The 19,457-nt window shown below is 35.6% G+C and overlaps 4 protein-coding genes across 4 annotated transcripts; 2 read left to right on the forward strand and 2 right to left on the reverse strand.

Moving 5' to 3' along the window:
• The first annotated feature begins 493 nt into the window (after positions 1–493).
• On the forward strand, positions 494–3,631 carry LOC149953172 (cathepsin K-like). Its single transcript, XM_090169806.1, has 6 exons — positions 494–588; positions 653–802; positions 865–1,029; positions 1,574–1,798; positions 1,860–2,128; positions 3,532–3,631. The coding sequence occupies exons 1-6, from the start codon at positions 496–498 to the stop codon at positions 3,629–3,631; spliced, it is 1,002 nt and encodes a 333-aa protein (XP_090025932.1). The 5' UTR covers positions 494–495.
• An 82-nt stretch (positions 3,632–3,713) lies between these two features.
• On the reverse strand, positions 3,714–7,468 carry LOC149953173 (cathepsin S-like). The gene is made up of 8 exons (XM_090170238.1): positions 7,450–7,468; positions 7,139–7,381; positions 6,938–7,081; positions 5,450–5,486; positions 4,458–4,547; positions 4,031–4,397; positions 3,920–3,966; positions 3,714–3,850 (listed from the first exon to the last, which is right to left on the reverse strand). The coding sequence occupies exons 2-8, from the start codon at positions 7,379–7,381 to the stop codon at positions 3,780–3,782; spliced, it is 999 nt and encodes a 332-aa protein (XP_090026364.1). The 5' UTR covers positions 7,450–7,468; the 3' UTR covers positions 3,714–3,779.
• Positions 7,469–7,841: 373 nt separating this feature from the next.
• LOC149953174 (cathepsin S-like) lies at positions 7,842–9,169 on the reverse strand. The gene is made up of 6 exons (XM_090169807.1): positions 8,927–9,169; positions 8,714–8,860; positions 8,524–8,650; positions 8,356–8,456; positions 8,024–8,292; positions 7,842–7,947 (listed from the first exon to the last, which is right to left on the reverse strand). Exons 1-6 carry the CDS (start codon positions 9,167–9,169, stop codon positions 7,842–7,844), a joined length of 993 nt encoding a protein of 330 aa, XP_090025933.1.
• A 2,043-nt stretch (positions 9,170–11,212) lies between these two features.
• LOC149953175 (cathepsin L-like peptidase) lies at positions 11,213–12,800 on the forward strand. Its single transcript, XM_090169808.1, has 8 exons — positions 11,213–11,290; positions 11,352–11,597; positions 11,656–11,811; positions 11,876–11,996; positions 12,064–12,167; positions 12,232–12,392; positions 12,453–12,563; positions 12,626–12,800. The coding sequence occupies exons 1-8, from the start codon at positions 11,213–11,215 to the stop codon at positions 12,723–12,725; spliced, it is 1,077 nt and encodes a 358-aa protein (XP_090025934.1). The 3' UTR covers positions 12,726–12,800.
• Positions 12,801–19,457: the final 6,657 nt, after the last annotated feature.

Below are 19,457 nucleotides of genomic sequence, written 5' to 3' on the forward strand. Positions count from 1 at the left end.
CGCGAAAGATTTTGAAATATCGCGAAACGTTTAGCAAAATTTTATTATTTTCGTTTTTGCTAAATATTTTCCAAGGGGTTATTAATTTAGCCAAGTTTGCAGTTTTTCGCGTTCGTAATCATTTTGTAAAACCTTTCGTGGTGTATCAATTTGTCAATCGCGTAACAACAGCTAACGCGTTCTTTAATTGTTTACGAATTAAATTATGTAGCAATACTTCGAAAGTTTCCGTCCGTATCTGGATTCAAATTTTAAAACCGGCGTTGTTACTTCTTGACCTTAGTATCCACCGAGGATTTCAAGAAGCGATATTCTTCAAGTACAAATCTATGAACCCTTTCAAAAACCATTTGCCAATACATTTCACATTATCAAGATGAAATATGAGTATTACAACGATAAAAATAAAGCAATTTTTGTTATTCGTCGAAGGGTGCTCGCTGTTAGAGGACCAGTAGCTCTGGAAACGGGGAATACGAAAGCAGTGTCTGTATGATGTCGAAGTTCTTTCTCCTTTTACTCGTAACGGGGGTGTTCTGCCAGTCGGACATCGATAAAGAAGTCAACGAACAATGGGAAAAGTTCAAAGTTAGTACGCAAATTAGGATCCCGTTGGTGCAACTACGTTAAATAATCATTACTTCTATCGCAGGCAACTTACGTGGGAAGTGGCGAACCGTCTGACGAGGAAGATAGAAAATTGATTTTCAAGGAGAATCTTTTGAACGTGATGGAAAACAACGAAGAAGCCAAAGTGGGTAAGAAGTCCTACTGGCTGTCCATCAATGAATTCTCAGCTTTGGTAAGTGCCGATGAACCTTCAATTGGCAAACTTTTATTAACGCTGGAAATTTATTCCAACAGACCCACAGGGAATTTATGACGAAAATGACCGGTTTGAATTTACCTAAAGGATACCTCGAAAAACAAAAGGCAACAGTCGCGGCCGCAGAACCCACTAAGAAGATAAGACTGCCGAGAGAGTTCAATTGGAGGGCTATGAATGTCGTGACGCCAGTTAAAAACCAAGTAAACAATCACTAAAAGCGGGAAATTATAACCGCGTACACTTGGAATGTCCAAGACTTCATTGCCATAGTGCCGCGAATGTGTCTGGAGAAACCGGGCGGGACTTAAAGTACGTCGAAAGTAAGGCGTCACACGAATTTTCAAATTCATTGACTAAGAAACCGCCGCCGCAAAATAAAAATGGAAGACGTTCACTCGGAAAATAAACTTACCTGAAAACTAATTTAAGAGACCCCGATTGGTTGGATCACTGAAGTTCTTGGAGAATGTATAATGTTCTTTATGAAACTGCTCTAGTTACGCGTAAAATCACCTATTTAGGTGGTTAAAAATAAGCAAATGAGGTAAACGACCCAAGGCTTAGTGTTGAATCGGAGCTGAGTACCATGGCGCGAGCGAAGTTCTCGACAGTTAACCACACCGTTTCTATGGAATCATCAGGCCCACTAAAGTCTTCCTTAATAATAATAATAATAATAATGTATAATTTCCTGCGAAAATTGATAACTCTTGTTTTTCCATCATAACGTTATTACATTTTCAGGGCCAATGCGGTGCTTGTTGGGCTTTCGCGGCAATTGGCGCTTTGGAAAGTATGTGGGCGAAGAAGACCAAACGCTTGCTGACCCTGAGCGAACAGAATCTGGTGGACTGTTCTTCCAGTTTCGGAAATCAGGCTTGCAACGGTGGATACCCCGAATGGGGCTTCGACTACATTATCAGTAATGGTGGAATTAACGACGACAGTTGCTATCCCTACACCGGTTCCGTAAGTACCAAACAAAATACGCGCTTCAGGGTAAAGTTCATTCATTTGAATGAATCAATAGGAGGACACGTGCGCTAGCGACGACTACTGCAACGCCGCTAATATGACGTCCTACAAGAAGGTTCCATACGGCAAAGAGGAAGAGTTGGTCAAATTCTTGTACGAAATGGGACCAGTTTCCGTTTGCATAGACGCGGGTCAACCAGATTTCCAGTTGTATAGCGGTGGAGTATACGACAATCACGAATGCACGGACCAGGTCAACCACGCCGTTCTGTTAGTTGGCTACGGCGTTGAACAAGGAAAACACTATTGGTTGATCAAAAACAGGTTGGATCTGATTTTCTGAATTACCTTTTCTTAAAATTCCTTAACACCATTAATTTATTCAAATACGACCATGAATATAGATAATAATCAGCTAGACTAATACATTAATCGTCGTACTTCGATGTGGCTGTCGTAGACAGTGCTTCCAATTCGGAAAATTTTAAATTCCCTTTGTCTGTTTAAGATAACCTTAAAATTTCCTTTTTTCCATATTTATTCCCTTCTATTTTAGCAACAAGTTCAAAATGAATACTTAAAATATTTTCCATAATCCAATGCGATGAACTTCCCTACAAGTGGAAGCACTGGTCGTAGAGGCCGGAGGTGTTGCGTGATAATAGCCAACGATCTGTAGCTAGACTGAATAGTTGATTTTATAAAATGTCTTTACGCTTGTCCAGCTTGTTGAAATGGTGCCCTGGGATAGTTCAGCCAATGCCTAAGAATGAGTTCATAAACTCTTTAGTGGGAGAGAAAACGGATCCACAGCTGAAGCGGGGAGGCAACATTTCAACAAGATGGCCAAGGTTATTTTATAAAAAGAACTATTGCCATTGGCATAAGTGGATCATCCTCTCTAAGTAGACAAAACGCTATGCTACCTATGACTAGCGTCTTTGTCGGGGTCGGTCTGCCAGCCCGTTACAACCACCCTATACTGTGTATCACCTCAACTTCACTCTGAATTTATACTGCCGAATCTAACGTTTCTTACATCTCTTATGGTACGTTTCACGTCTGAAACGTGTCTCGAGGGCCCGAGATAGATAAATTTTGGGGGTTGGCTCCTCGAATTTTTCCCCCCAAAAAACCTGTACCATATTTGTTCAAGGTCAAATTCAGATCCTAGGGTAGAGTTTTGTTCAATAAACGCCCCTTTAGTTGCCGTCTTGACCACTCGGTGGCGCCTGCGCCGAAATATTAAAAAAAATTAACTCTGGAGTTTGCTACTTTGCTCTCTATACAAGCTCTGACGTCACGAAACCCAGACTAAGATACCCGACCGAAACCCGGAATTTTTTTACTTAGAGAGACTGAGAGAATGATCCAATTATGCGGTTATGCCATTGGTTATTCTATGGCCGTGAATGGTTTAGCCAGATCTAAATTTGTTGGTGTAAAAAACAATTCACGTCGACACCATATAATATCTTGCGAAATAATTATGCATTAGACAACAAAAATTAAACCAGTAGCTTCACCCAAAATTTGCCTCGTGTATTACTCCGCCATACTATGTAAAATGTTAAAACTCTACGCGTATTTGCTTATTTATTACCAAATTAATAATAGTTTTAGAAGGTTAGTATATGACGTATTTCCTCCGTATTGAAATTCTGAATAGGAAGACGAAGCTAAATGATAAACTTATAATAACACTGATTCTGGGTTTCTTTATTCAGCTGGGGCACTACCTGGGGTGAAAGAGGATTTATCAAGATGGCCAGAACTGGTAAAAACTTTTGCGGAATTGCTTCTGTTGCCAGCGTACCACTTCCTTGAAAACCCTTCATTTCGTCAGCCTAAAAACGTTTTGGATGTCGTTTAAAAATAAGTAACATGTCTTATCATTAAGAAAAAGATCTTTGCACAAATAAAAATAATTTTTTATTATTATAACATTGGACAATTCTTATTTATTTTTACAAGTTTAATTGGCGGCGGGACTTCCGGTCACGATGGGGTAGCTAGCCATCGTGGTAACTCCGCATCGATTTCCACCTAGGTTGAAACATTTCGGTATAAATCCTGTTGCTCTATAAGAACAGTTAATACGGTGTAAGCGCTTACCTCGGAACATCTTGAAGAAGCCTTTTTCGCCCCAAGTTGCGCCCCAACTAGTTAAATTATATAATCGAAATTAACTTAAGACAAAAAGAGCGACCCTATCCTAATCTTCACCTGTTCTTAATAAGATAATATGGTTTGCCATTCTCTTGACCATATCCAACGGCAAGGACAGCGTGGTTGACCTTGGTGGTACACGTTGGGCTGTCGTAGACGCCATTCTTGTACAACTGGAAGTCTCTTTGTCCGGCGTCCATGCCGATAGCTACGGGTCCAATGGTGGCTAAAGCGTTGATCAGTTTGTTCTCGTGTTTGGGAAGTTCCTTGTAGTCCAAGATGGTAGCCGTGTTGCAACTCTCAGTGTATCGACATTCGGCGTCCTTCATTTCGTAAGGGTAGCAAGTATCGCTGTCAATACCGGCGTTCTTGATAATGTACCTGTAAGCGTTACTCGGGTTTCCTCCGTTGCAACCAAAGTTAACTAAACGCCAATGCGGTTAGAACCTTTCCCAATTATTTATCGAGATAAGTGTGGTCTTACAGTAGTTACGAGCGGCGCAGTCAACCAGATTCTGTTCGCTCAAAGTTACCCGTTTGTTTTGGTAGATGGCCATATGAGATTCGATAGCTCCTGTAGCGAGAACGTATTTGAAATTACCCGTCAACTTCGTATAAATAATATCACAAGTATCGTAATAAACAAAAGTATGACACGGTATATTATCCCAACAACATTAGCCAATAACAACATAAATCATAACGTAGCTAAACATTAGGTGGTTTTTTTTTCGCTTGTCCGAGGACAAAAAGTGTAAACTTTTTACCCTAAAACGTTTTATTCGCCTGTTCTCGGGGTAAGATATACCCTGTCCCGAATTTTGTTCGCTTGTTCCAGAGCTCCAAGGTTACACTTTTTGCTCTTCCTCGAAAGGAGGTGTAGAGGGAGTAATCTAGCTTTGTCGTCTGCTTAAACGAAAACATGACTCGTGTAGACCTCTTCACATGAGGTAACCTTTTTGTAAATAACCTTTAACCTTTAACTACTCCCTTCTTACTCCAACTCGTTTTTTTCGTCAAGACAGAATTGAAGTAAAATGACGTCTTATGACTACACTTTTTAACCTGCTCAAAAAAACCAGAACAGGCGAAAAAAAACCACCTATTGACAACTCTCCGCCGCCAAACTTTTTCTTCCTGAAGCAACCAAGGCTTACCGAAAATTTAACAGCTTTCAAAAATAAAAACAACTCTTCTTTTAACAAAAAAAAAGGGAATTATCGAATTGGAGAATAAAATTGAGTATTATAAATACTCGCTCCGTTTCTGAATGTATAGTTATTTTCGTATTTTAGACCTGAACGCTTTTTGCCTCATCTTTATTGTCATCAAACTAATCTGGCCATGATTCTGATAACATAGACAGTAAGGAGTGTGGAATTTCCTGTTCCTTAATTGTTGATTAACTTATAACGTACAGTGTGAAACTTATGACTATTATGATACTTATGTTAGTATTGGTAAAAAGGTTCTTGCCTGTAGTGGCAAAGGCCCAGCATGATCCGCAAGATTTCTAAAATTTATCTTCATTTAATTCACTGACAAGGAGACGACCAGAGGTGTAACCCACCGATTTTGTTTAAACTCGGGGATTTAGTAGACCTTAACGTCACTTGAAAATTGACAAAGGGAAAAGTTTCAATGGGTTATAGTTTTTCCATGGCAACCGAAAATGTTTTTGACAACAAAAAATGAACCTTTCTCAATGTAATTTAACATGGGAAAATCAAAGGTTGGTATAATTATTTAAACAATTTAGTCGAAGGTAATTGAGTTTATCCAATTTAATTGACTTTGTCCAACTTAATTGACTTTATCCAATTTAATTGACTTTGTCCAACTTAATTGACTTTGTCCAATTTAATTGAGTTTGTCCAATTTAATTGACTTTGTCCAACTTAATTTACTTTGTCCAACTTAATTTACTTTGTCCAACTTAATTTACTTTGTCCAATTTAATTGGGTTTGTCCAATTTAATTGACTTTGTCTAACTTAATTTACTTTGTCCAACTTAATTGACTTTGTCCAACTTAATTGACTTTGTCCAACTTAATTGACTTTGTCCAACTTAATTGACTTTGTCCAACTTAATTGACTTTGTCCAACTTAATTGACTTTGTCCAACTTAATTGACTTTGTCCAACTTAATTGACTTTGTCCAACTTAATTGGGTTGTTACCATATAATTGGGTTTGTCCAATTTAATTGGGTTTGTCCAATTTAATTGGGTTTGTCCAATTTAATTGGGTTTGTCCAATTTAATTGGGTTTGTCCAATTTAATTGGGTTTGTCCAATTTAATTGGGTTTGTCCAATTTAATTGGGTTTGTCCAATTTAATTGGGTTTGTCCAATTTAATTGGGTTTGTCCAATTTAATTGGGTTTGTCCAATTTAATTGGGTTTGTCCAATTTAATTGGGTTTGTCCAATTTAATTGGGTTTGTCCAATTTAATTGGGTTTGTCCAATTTAATTGGGTTTGTCCCATATAATTGAGTTTCTCGAATTTAGTCAAATTTAACTCAATAAACTTGGATTTAACAAATTTTAATATAATTTAATTTACACATTTCCTGAATCTTACCTTAATTTACTGGCATTTTCTATAATTAGTTCTCATTTACCGAAAAGGGGGTAATTAACCCAAAAAGTAGTCTAATTTACCCAAAAATTCTCAAATTTACTCAATATTATATTTTTTTAATATTTGATTTTTTTTCAATTTTACAATTTTGATTATCAAATATTAAATTACACAGAGAAAGGTTAATTTTTGTTTTCAAAAACATTTTCGGTTGTCATGGCAAAACTATATCCCATTGAAACGTTTCCCTTTGGCAATTTTCAAGTGACGTTATGGTCTACTAAGTCCCCGAGTTTAAACCAAATCAGTGGTTTACACCTCGGATCGTCTGCGTGTTAATGTTTAGAATTAATAAACCCTGGAACCCAGAAAACCTCGTACCTGGTTTTTAACAACGCAGTAACTGCTCCAATCGACGCTGTCTGGAATATCTCTCAACACCACGTCGGACTCCAAAACTTGATGGGTGGTGTTAGTCTCTTCGTAACGCAAGCCCAAGAATTGCGCTCTGAATTCTTCAGGGGACTGAAGATGGATCAATTATTTATTTCGAAAGGCCCTCGTGAAGTTTCGATGGCGTACCAAATCGGAATACTCGTTGATGCCCAAGCTGTAGGACTTGGCTCCGAGATCGGCGTCGAGATTGTGACTCAGAACGGCCTCGACGTTACTCTTGAAGACCGCCTTCCTCTTCTCCTCCGTCGCGGCGTCGTAATTCTTGTTGTGTTTGGACTTGAAGGACTCCCAATGCCCGGTCAAGGAGGCGGACAGTTCCAGACCAACCGCCACAGATACCAATAAAGCGAGGAAAGTTAGACGAAACATCTAGAAAATTGTAGGTGAATGCGTTCAGCTTTGAGGGTCGCTCGAGAATGCGTGGTTAAAGATCTCACCTTCAATGTTCCCCTCAAAGAAGAGAAGGTTTGATTGAAACCAATGTCACTGTATTTATACCGTCAAACCGCTAACCAATCGAAGATGCTTAATCATCCTTTTGTTTCGCAATATCAGATTGACAATTGTCGCGCATAGAGCGACTACACCTGCTGGGTTACAAATTGACTGCCAATGCAAATTTATCTCGAAGACAGTAGCGTTTCCATTTATTTTGATCACAGCTTCCGTAACCATAACCGAATGTCGTACGAAATTAATACACAAACAATATTCAATTTAAAACAAGGTTTATTTAATAAAGGCATTTGAAATGATACATTAATAATTAAACTTATTGAAAGGTATAAAAGTACAAAAAAAAGTAATTATAAGGGTTACATATTTAGGGTTACATATTTGGGACGACTGGATAGCTAGCTAGGTTTGCCAAGCCACAGCGATTCATTCCACGAGCTAGCTTGAAATATCCATGATCGCCCCAGGATGTGCCCCAGCTGAAAATTGCCGTCGTATTCTATTATCTAAATATCTAAATCGTCAGCCAAATTAGACTGTCTGATGTTTAGTTACCTATTCTTGACCAAGTAGTAAGGCTTTCCGTCTTCAGTTCCGTAACCAACGGCTAGAACGGCGTGGTTGGGTCTGCTGCTGCACCTTGGGTTATCGTAGACTCCGGTCTTGTACAATTGGAAGTCCCTTTGTCCCGCGTCAATTCCGATGGCCAGTGGTCCCTTGTTGGCCAAAGCGTCTAAAAGATTTTTCTCGTTACCTCTAGGAATGTGCTTGAAGCCGCTAATGGTGGCCGTGTTGCAAGAAGAGTCGTAACGGCAAGTCGCTTCCTATGATACATTTCTACAAAGTTTAACCTTACCGGTTTGACTAAGATAAAAAAAAACAATTACCTTCATTTCATACGGGTAGCAAGTATCACTATCAATACCACCATTTTGAATGATATATCTGTAAGCGTTGTCGGGAAGTCCACCGTTGCAACCATGATTACCTAAAAAAAAGTCCGTTTAAAAAAACCAACCTTTCAGAAACTTAAGAACTACCGCCAAATTTATTACCATAATTTTGACCAGCGCAATCAACCAAATTCTGTTCGCTAAGTGAAACCATTTTGCCCTGGTAGATCGAGACGTGAGCTTCTATCGAACCCGTCGTGGCGTAGGCCCAGCAGCTACCACACATTTTCTACAAAGTGTATCGTCGATAAGAATATTGCTTTTATGGAACTACGTGGCGGTTCGTATTTACTTGGTTCTTAACGGGGCCAATGTGATTGGACCAGTCTTTGCTTTCGGGTGCCTCCAACATGGGACCTTCGTCGGCGAACAACACATCCGTCTCGTTGAAGTCATCGTAACGAAGACCCAAATATCTCTCTTGGAATTCTTCGTTAGACTTTAAAATTATAACACGCAACGTTAATTAAAGGACTCGCTAAAAGAACTATCACCAGAAAAGTACCAAATCGGCAAACTCGTTGATTCCGAGACTGTAAGACTTGAGACCGAGGTCGGCTTCTAAGTTATGCTCGAAGCACGCTTCAACGTTGTCTCTGAAACTGGACTTTCTCTTCTCTTCGGTGGCATCATCGTAGTTCTTGTTGTGTTTGGCTTTGAAAGCTGACCAGTGGTTGATCAAGGAGGTCGTAAAGTCTTGACCCACGACCAATGTGACCAGTAAAGCAACGAGAACTGAACGTAGCATCTGAAGTAGAATATTTGCAGGTTTGAAGGCAAATGAAGACACTACTCATCCAAGTGGAAACACTCACCATTGTTGGACTCTAGGAGAAGAGATTGTTTCGGGAGTAGCCTGTGAAGATGTGATGATACCCAAACAACAGACTGCGGTATTTATACCCAAAATTCAAACCAGGAAACACCATTTTGTGGCACAAATTGATTGGGTTTTGTTGGGGTAACCGTACGCTTGTTTATAGTTAAATCATTTGTTATTTTGACATCTTTTTGAAGGGGTCAACGTATGACTAAAGCTATGCTTAGAACCAAAATTTTGGGGAGTTCGAGCGAAGAGTTCAAACGTTGTTGTAGAAAGAGTTTATGTTCTCACACCTGCACTCGTACGGTTGTGATTAAATGCTTTTTTATACATGAAATGATAGAGTACAGATAGTAGGATACGATTGACTCTAAAGTCAGTAATTCCTTTCGAAAACTGCGATTTCATTTTCAATAGCAAATTAAACTTTATTTAATATTCTTGGGATATATTATTGAAAATAAAGTCAACCGTTTTAGTGTTGAAATGTCTCACGATCTTTGATCGCTTATAGGTTATTAGAAAATTAATTATACGACTATACTCGAAGTCACTGTTACCTTTGACAACTACCAAAGGCGGGGATTTTTCGACTTCCGCCGGAAATATTGTCTACTAAATAAAGTGATCTATGTGAAATATTGTCTACTAAATAAAGTGATCTATGTGAAATATTATTAGATTAGAGTGAGGTTAAATTTTCGTCACTTAGAAAATGATTTTAAAGTAACCCCGGGACGTAAGTACCTCAACCACCGCTTCTACCTTAAATAAATTATGGACACCTTGTTGTAAAAGATTTTACAACTAAGGACTAACGATTGGACAGAAAACGGCGAATTTTCCTACGTAAATTAACATGATTATTTTTCTGCGCGAGCATGACTGGCAAGTTCGTAGTTTTAAGATAATGTTTTAACTGTGGGAAATTGCACTTTTTAAAAAGAGGACTTAAAATAAGCCTAGTTCCCACTTAGCGAAAAAAAAAACAATTTTCGCGCTGAAAATTGACGCTCGCGAATAAATTTTGCGATTTTTTTCAAATTCGCCGCTAAAATCGCGTCTCCGCGGTATCTAGCCGAGGGGTAAGACAGTCTCAGATAATCTGTACACCGAGTTCGTGGATTTAGCACTGTTAAAGGTACATATTTTCAAGAGTTCGCGAGTTCCATTTAGCACTGTCAAAGGTACGGCAGTGTACACTGAGTTCGCAGAGTGTCTTACCCCTCGTATCTAGCGAATATTCTATTTTTTGACGTCCACACCTTGGCGATAAAAAGCTTCAGCCAATCAGAAAACGCGTTCCCTCGATCTTTTCCGCTCCCGTCCGTCACTTATTAAGCCTAGGTCTTTAGAAAAGCGGCTCAGCCAACTTGACCAAGATACTGAAGTAAAGGTAATTATCTCACGAATAGAATCGTTTATTTATTGAAATTATCAACAGGAACATCCATTTGGTTCATTTTGAACTGATGTTTTATGTTAGGCCTAATACATTACTAAAAACTCGCCCGAGTAGTTTTCAGCGTTTTTCAATTTTCGCGCTAAAGTGAGAACCGCTTCCCCAGCGACCGAAAACACGCGTCTTTTTTCATTGCGCGAAAATTTTATTCGTCTCCAAAATTCGCCAAGTGGGAACTAGCCTTAAGGCAAATTAGGCCATCCATTGATATGTTAATGAAGCTACACGGATGTTTATTATTGTTAAATGCTGACCACTTGAGTTGTCTCAGGTAACATTGATTTCGAGTATAGAATATACATCTGTAAATAAATTCGAGAATTGTGACGAAATATAATCGTAAAATTACTTTAAGAATCCGGCTAAGCTGATATAAAAATAACCACTTAATATCGATCAATTCTCTCGCGTAAAACAATAGTAGAATTAATCAACGTTACGTTCGTAGTCATCCTGTCCTCTTCAATGCCAAAGATTATACTGAAGAAAACAAATTCGTTACGACAATGGATCCTGGACAATATAAAAATACGAAACGCGCTACAGCAACAGTCCTAATCGTTCTCAGATTGCGAAGCGACAAGGTTAAGTCAAAGCTGCGACCAAGACACGCGACTTGAATCTAAAATTGCGTTTCATTTTCAGATGTTGTCCGCTTTGAATTTAGCGGTCATTCTTTGCGTTTTCATCCACGCCTTTGAGGCCACTAGCGACACCCACGCTCTATGGAATAAGTTCAAGAGCAAGCATTCCAAAGACTATCACCCGCACGAAGAACCCACCCGAAGGGTCGTTTTCGAAGAGAACTTGAAAGCCATCAACGACCACAACCTCAGGGCGGATCTGGGAGGTGCCACCTTCAGACAAGGCTTGAACCCCTTCTCGGACATCGTAATGAGTTTAATTTAGATACAAGTTTTAACCGATTACTAATTACATCCTCTTATAGCCTCACGATGAGTTCGTGAAAACCATGAATGGGTACAGAAAGTCCAAGAATAACACTCTTCTTTCGAAAATCGAAGTACACGAAGTTCAAAGTCTGAAACTTCCAAGTGAAGTTAACTGGGTGAAACAAGGCTTAGTTTCCTCCGTCAAAAATCAGGTACGTCCAACTACGTTAATGCCGAAAGATTTTGACGAGTTTAGGAGGTTATCCTTCTTTACAGGGATCCTGCGGTTCTTGCTGGACCTACTCCACCGCTGGTGCCGTTGAGGGCGCTTACGCCTTGAAAACCGGGAAAGTTGTAGCTTTGAGTCAACAGCACTTGCTGGATTGCTCCACCGTTGGTAAGTACACCCATAAGCCATTGTTAAAATCCCTATAATTACATTCTACACATTCTAACTATAACAGAAGGCAACTACGGTTGCGACGGAGGTGAACCTGCCATTGCCTTGCAATGGGTTATTGATAATGGAGGACTGAACAAGGAAGGGTGTTACGGTTACAAAGGAGTCGTAAGTTACTAGGATGCAATGTAAGTGCAAATCGTTGTGGTAATATTACAACCATTATCAATAGCAAGGAAAGTGCAGACCCATCGACTCTTGCAACGGAGGCAGCATCCACACCTACAAGAGGGTCCCCAAGGGTGACGAGAATGCTTTGAAAGAAGCCCTGTCCAAAGTCGGACCTATTTCCGTCGCCATGGATGCCCGTCACGACAGTCTTCAACGATACAGGTAAAGGAAAGACAATTACCTCCCTAAATACTCGGTCAATTAAAAAGGCGTATTTTGTAGCTCCGGAGTGTACAGCGAACGCAAATGCGACCCTGCGTGGTTGGACCACGCCGTCCTGCTTGTAGGTTACGGAACCGAAGGGGGTCAAGACTACTGGCTAATCAAGAACAGGTAATTCGTTGCTTTCTCCAATATTAATGACGATTTCTAATAATTTGGACTTTATATTTCAGTTGGGGTAGCTATTGGGGGGAGAACGGATACGTCAAAATCGCCAGGAACAAGGGAAACATGTGCGGAATCGCCACTGAAGCCTTCTACGGCATTGCCTAAATTTAAATTATTTTCCCCAAAACACATGTTGTAATTTAAATTGTAAATTTCAATAAAATTATTTTAGAAGCAAAACCTTATCACTTACTTAATCATTGGAGTCCCTAAGAATCAGAAATCACCTACTTTTACAAAGATATTATTTTTGTAAAAAACAAACTTATTATTTTAGCTATATATATGCTTAATACCAGAATAATATAATAGTGTTGGAGTAATACATCCATATACTGACATTCTAAGTAGAAGGAAAGTGAGGGTGTGGCATCGATCCCGGGTTCGGGTTTGGGTTCGGGATCGAAATCCGGGATTTAAGGGATGAAATGGGGGTAAAATCATCGAAAAGTCAATGTATTTAGGGTATTTCTCGCGACGATTTGTTTTCCCGTATATCAACATAATATGTCCAGGCCAACTTGTTCATTTATCTACGCTTATCTCGAAAGATACTTGAACGTATATCTTATCGCGTTTTATCGTACGGAATAAGTTGAAATGATGTAAAAATTGATAACCTAGGCGGCGCGTGCGCAGATTACCCCGGGGGACGCGGTTAATTTGAATTGAAGTGTTTTGACGTCATTGAATATTCGTTGTTAAAGTAGAATGGAAATATTTTTAAACTTCATTTTAATATCATTGTAGTACGCTTGGCACTTGAACCAATCTCACGAGTATTTCTTAAAACGAATATCTCGATCACGTTTTATCGTACGAAATAAGTGGAAATTATGTAAGTTGTATGAATAATAACCTAGGCAGGAAGATAGCGCGCGCGTGCGCGGATTACCTGGGAGGCGCGGATTGCCCGGGCGCGCGGTTAATTTGAATTTAAAACATGGATTCCCTCTCCGAAATAATTCATATACCCAAAATTGGACCGCAAGTTTTTCTTTTTAGGGGAATCTCTATGGGAGTTTAACATTACAATAAAGCTAATAGGTCCAGTTTGGGGTACTTTTGGTCCGAAATGGGGTACATAGGGCCAAAAATGGTGACTTTGGTCGTTTTAAGGGTACTTTTGGTAATTTGGTCCATTTTTGGGTACATCAGAAAAGCAGTTGGAAAAACGAAGAGCCTATTTTTTCCACCCATCTCCAAACTCCAAAAATGTATTGCTTTAATTTATTTATCCCTTCCGTAGGTATAAAATAAGATAAAAACCACTTACCTATATTTTAATTACGGTAAATTAAAAATACTTAATTAGTGTACTAAGTTACGTTTAAAAGAACCTTTTGTAACAATTCCAATATGTAAATATAGGTAAGAGACAAGGCTACCATCTATAGAAGCGTTTTACAGTTCATTTAAAAATCTATTTTTTTTTTTAAATCATTATCTCGTTCGTAATTGCCTTTCTATCTCTTCAATTTTAAAAGTATCCTAATTAATTCTATATTTTTAACATTAACAAGTCTCCAAATTATACCAACTTTTAACCAATTTTCCCCAATTGTACTAATTTTTAACAGAATTTCCTAAATTATTCTAATTTTACCATAAGCCAACTTAATTTCAAAACTATTGTCTATTTATGAAAATTGAGTTTTGTACGTATTTTGAATCGTTTCATTTTTATCCATAAAATGGGTGATTTGTAGGAAATTTATATTATTTTTATTGGCTTTACAATATTTCAAGTTAATTTATAAAATTTATAAATGAGTTTAATTAAATTAATAATTAAGTTTCGTTCGTATATTGAATCGGTATTTATTTATAATATTTTTTTTTCACCTAGATTAATTTTTTATCCCCCACACTCTCGATCTAGCTCCCTACTATACGTGTCCATTTATAATATCAAAATTGAACCGTCATGAATAATCCATATAAACGTAAAAGACGCGGGCGTCTTGAAGTTCAAGTTTCGTTTCCACTGAAATAGAAACAACAAGAGGAAAGGGTCTTTCTGGTGACCTAACATTTAACATTGCTGGACGTTTTATATTTATTGTGTTCTGTTACTTATAGTCATATGGATTTCCATTCATTCGAGGAAGTTAGTGAAATAGTGGAAGAGTATAATAGGACGTGGTTAGATATGCAAGAAATAAAAGAACATTTGGACGAAATAAAAAAAGCATTTAAAAAAGTGGGAATTGAAGTTAGAAGAAGCTTGTCAAAGGGAAATTGTACTGAGAAATAAAGTTAAAGATATAAAAACAAATACAATTGGATTGAAAATATTGCAAGATAGTTGGAAGGGAGCAGAGAAGTAAAGGGATAATATTGTATGTCATTTATTGGCTTAAGACCTGTTAAATAAAATATGAAATAAAATAAAATATAAAATAAAATATGAAATAAAATAAAATATTTCCCGGGGGACGCGGTTAATTTAAATTTAAGAGTGTTTTGACGTCATGGAATATTCATTGTTAAAGTGGAATGGAAATATTTTTAAACTTCATTTTATTATGTCGAGTGATTCAATACTTTAAAGAGATAAACTGTTATATAAGACGCGTGTGGCATTGGGTAGTGGGGGTTTTTCCGGGAACTTTCCCGCATACGAGCGCGTTTACCTAGTATATTTCCGTATAAGGGCGTTTTCCGCGTAGTTTTTAAGCGAATGAGCACGTTTTTCGACACCGGCGCGTTTTCGCGTAGTTTTCTGCATTGGGGATCTTGTTTCTTGGTATGTTGATGAAAACTCAGAAAAATTTGAGATATACTAATAAAATATTACTCTGATTGACGGGAATTCTCGTCACTGCTTATCGAATGTATAACACCTTTTAAGGAAAATAAATTTTTGAGCCAAGGCTGCCATCTATAGAAGCGTTTTACAGTTCATTGAAAAATCTATTTTTTTTTTAAATCATCATCTCGTTCGTAATTGCCTTTCTATCTCTTCAATTTTAAAAGTATCCTAATTAATTCTATATTTTTAACATTAACAAGTCTCCAAATTATACCAACTTTTAATCAATTTTCCCCAATTGTACTAATTTTTAACAGAATTTCCTAAATTATTCTAATTTTTACCATAAGCCAACTTAATTTCAAAACTATTGTCTATTTATGAAAATTGAGTTTTGTACGTATTTGGAATCGTTTAATTTTTTTTTATCCCTAAAATGGGTGATTTGTAGGAAATTTATATTATTTTTATTGGCTTTACGATATTTCAAGTTAATTTATAAAATTTATAAATGAGTTTAATTAAATTAATAATTAAGTTAAGCTGAACGTTTTATATTTATTGTGTTCTGTTACTTATAGTCATATGGATTTCCATTCATTCGAGGAAGTTAGTGAAATAGTGGAAGAGTATAATAGGACGTGGTTAGATATACAAGAAATAAAAGAGCATTTGGACGAAATGGAGAAGCATTTAAAAAAGTGGGAATTGAAGTTAGAAGAAGCTTGTCAAAAGGAAATTGTACTGAGAAATAAAGTTAAAGATATAAAACCAAATACAATTGGTTTGAAAATATTGCAAGATAGTTGGAAGGGAGCAGAGAAGTAAAGGTAATAATATTGTATATCATTGATTGGCTTAAGACCTGTTATATAAAATATAAAATAAAATATGAAATAAAATAAAATATAACATAAAATGAAATAAAATAAAAAAAATATAAAAATATAAAAATATTAAAATTACTAATTTTTAACAGAATTTCCTAAATTATTCTAATTTTTGCCATAAGTCAACTTAATTTTAAAACTATTGTCTATTTACGAAAATTGAGTTTTGTAGATATTTTGAATAGTTTCATTTTTATCCCTGGTTAAAAGTTATTATAATTGGGGATATTTTGTTAAAAGTTAGTATAATTTGCGAGATTCTTTTTAAAAAAACTGCATAGTTTTGGTTATTTTCAAACAAAAATAGAAAATTAAAGCCTGCTTTTTGATTTTGGATACCTCGGAGCTTAATAACAACGCTAATCACTTGCATATTGTAAAAAACAGTAACCTGAGATTAGAATTAAAATTTGCCAAACCGTTACCGGAGCCGATTTCCATTCTAATTTACGCTGAGTTTCTTTAAGTATTTTTTCAATCCTTATACCTATATTTACATATTGGAATTGTTAGAAAAGGTTCTTTTAAACGTAACTTAGTACATTAATTTATTTTGGAAGTTCAAAACGTATTAAGAGCCCTTCAAAGTACTATAAAAGGATTTAATTTACAAACTAAATTAATATTTTCTTCAAACTTTCAATTCGTTATAATTTGAATTTAAATGTAAACATCATGGATTGTAGGTGCGTAATCTACTATTAGACCGAACGGATTTATCCATTTGAAAGAGTTCCTCTTTTGATACCTGCAAAGTATTGAACGATTCTATCTTATTGATTAAAATAGGTCTTAAAATCATATCTATTAGTACAATTACAACATTTGAGAAAGACGCTTTTCCCATTGTGAAAGTGGAATCCAAAATAAGAATCACTTCAATTTAAACGCACTTTAAATTTCAATATAGACTATTTTACCATTCTCGAGTATTTCTTTTTTTCTTTAAAAGCTGAAGAAATATTAGAAACGACATCAGTGATCAAATAATTGTTTCCGAGTATGACAGACGATTTATGATATTAAAGAGTCATTTTTCAAAAGTAAGATTGTTTTCGGGTATTTTTAAAGCTAGCTTAGAAATTACATTATTTTTTATATTTAATTATTTAGTTGTAATGTTAAAGTTTGGTGATGTTGTTAATTCTTAATTAATGGTAGCCTTCACTAGAAACTATTATAAGAATTATATATGAATTTATAACCACGCGTTTATTTACCACTAGTGAATGCAATATCTGTCGAAGAATTGAAGAAAGACGGAATCACGTCATTATTAAGAACTGGTAGCTACTTCTGTATATATTGTGACGGTTCAGTTTTTCATGTTCCAACTGACGGAGGGTTAGCATGGTACTGTGACGGATACTCAATCTGTTTGAAGTATCGTAAAGCTGTTTATTTCCAATCTAAAAGAATTTTGAGTATAAGAATTCCACCAGGTGTATTAAAAGCATTACCACGCATATATTTGTGTTTAAATTGTGATATGTTAGGGACAAAGAGAGCAGCCAGTTCGTCATATTGCGAAGTAACTGGGGGATGTTGTGTATTTCCAAAAATTAAAAAAAAAATAATAGTATGCGTGTTTTTCTAGTATTTTTTCACCTATATTTACGTATTGAAATCTATTTTAACGTATTGAACGTAGAGTCAGAGGCTTTTGCAGTATTTTACTACCTATATTTACATTTTAGAAAGCTATTTAAACGTATTGAACGTAAAGAGTATATATTTGTATATCGGAATGTAATTTAACGTATTCGTATACCCATTTGAAATGAGCTAGTCGAGACCTTTTTTTATTTTCATTAACCATATCACACAAAATATAACAAACGTAACAATGGATCGAGCAAAAATCTGCTTACTAATACAATGGCTAGGAATTAGAATTAGCAAGAGTTAAAATAACTAATTTACAATCGCTTACTAGAAAATGATAAAAAAACTTTTTTTTTGCATGAAAATGTGTACATTTAAATACAAAACAAAACAATTTTTTATATTTATTGATAAATAATTCAAATTAGATTATAAAATAAATTAGTTTCATTTTGTAATAACAATCGTACAATCTCTGGATACTATCGAAGCTATGTAAAAATATTATTAAAATGTTTAATTAATCTATAGTTTTTTTTTAAATCAATATACCTACTTTATAATGTTGTCCTACCACCATATGTATCAACGCTATTCTAAAATAAATCATTTAACATATAGTTATTCTAAAATAAACCATTAAATTAAAATTTAAACTTCTAAATAAAACAATACTTTACCTGGACGTATACTATTTTGCTATTAGATCCACCTATAATCTATAATATAAATTAATCATTTATAAAACCTTTAATTATTTTCATATAAAATATATTATAAGTAAATTACCGCATTGTTGATGTTTAATGATTCACCTTTTTTCGAAGATAAACAAATATAATCTCTTGATGCACCGTAATCAGTCGGTTTTTGTTTATGATTTTTAATTATCTGAATACTGCTTACTGGTGAATCATCTTTTGGATTTTCCAAGTTAATATCTTGATGCATTTTCTTTACATTGGATTCAATAGATTCATTATTACTTCCTATTATCTAAATATAAATAAAATAATTACTTAGTAACTATATAATATGAATACAAAACTATTTTATTTATATAGATTACCGAATTTGTAATAGATGAAGGTGTATCAATTTCTCCAGATAAAGATCGAAGATTATTCGATGCCATTTCACTATAGAAATAATAACTAATATTTAGCTATACTATGAACCTTAGTGTATAATTTCTTTATTCTTTATATTTTATTTTGAAATATATCAAAACTTTTTTAAAACTTTTTATAAGTTATTTACATTTTTTCTATTTTTTTTTACCACAATTAGATAAAAATTATTTTTTATATAGCATTATAACGTACGTACCCTCGTCCAATAAGAAATGTTAACGATGTTTATCAAATCCCCCAACACCCGCAAATCAATTCCGATGGATTTATGTAATTTACTTTTTATTATATTTATATATTTTTTAATTTAATAAATTATTTTATAAAATAAACGATTAACCCTTTGTCAGCAGACACAGGAAATGAACAATTCCTATAAAATACATACATTAAGACAAAGTTAAGAATTATCACCGAGTATTCCTACTTACATTTTAAGATTCCTCGGAGTCAC

Source organism: Leiobunum rupestre, chromosome 3 (assembly GCF_980474605.1).
Source record: "Leiobunum rupestre chromosome 3, qqLeiRupe1.1.hap1, whole genome shotgun sequence".
In the NCBI taxonomy this organism is placed as follows: Eukaryota; Metazoa; Arthropoda; class Arachnida; order Opiliones; family Sclerosomatidae; genus Leiobunum; species Leiobunum rupestre.

Bases quoted from the DNA above. Each gene is read 5' to 3' on its own strand.
- LOC149953172 (XM_090169806.1), top strand. From the start codon at position 496: ATGTCGAAGTTCTTTCTCCTTTTACTCGTAACGGGGGTGTTCTGCCAG. The intron at 803-864 runs GTAAGTGCCGAT...TTATTCCAACAG, and splicing joins TCAATGAATTCTCAGCTTTG to ACCCACAGGGAATTTATGAC. The intron at 1,799-1,859 runs GTAAGTACCAAA...ATGAATCAATAG, and splicing joins GCTATCCCTACACCGGTTCC to GAGGACACGTGCGCTAGCGA.
- LOC149953174 (XM_090169807.1), bottom strand. From the start codon at position 9,169: ATGCTACGTTCAGTTCTCGTTGCTTTACTGGTCACATTGGTCGTGGGT. The intron at 8,861-8,926 runs GTACTTTTCTGG...ATAATTTTAAAG, and splicing joins TCAACGAGTTTGCCGATTTG to TCTAACGAAGAATTCCAAGA. The intron at 8,651-8,713 runs GTAAATACGAAC...TACACTTTGTAG, and splicing joins TTGGCCCCGTTAAGAACCAA to AAAATGTGTGGTAGCTGCTG.
- LOC149953173 (XM_090170238.1), bottom strand. From the start codon at position 7,381: ATGTTTCGTCTAACTTTCCTCGCTTTATTGGTATCTGTGGCGGTTGGT. The intron at 5,487-6,937 runs GTACGAGGTTTT...GATAAATTTTAG, and splicing joins ACTGCGTTGTTAAAAACCAG to AAATCTTGCGGATCATGCTG. The intron at 4,548-5,449 runs GCAAGAACCTTT...TTCTCGCTACAG, and splicing joins CTGGGCCTTTGCCACTACAG to GAGCTATCGAATCTCATATG.
- LOC149953175 (XM_090169808.1), top strand. From the start codon at position 11,213: ATGGATCCTGGACAATATAAAAATACGAAACGCGCTACAGCAACAGTC. The intron at 11,291-11,351 runs GTTAAGTCAAAG...TTTCATTTTCAG, and splicing joins TCAGATTGCGAAGCGACAAG to ATGTTGTCCGCTTTGAATTT. The intron at 11,598-11,655 runs GTAATGAGTTTA...ATCCTCTTATAG, and splicing joins TGAACCCCTTCTCGGACATC to CCTCACGATGAGTTCGTGAA.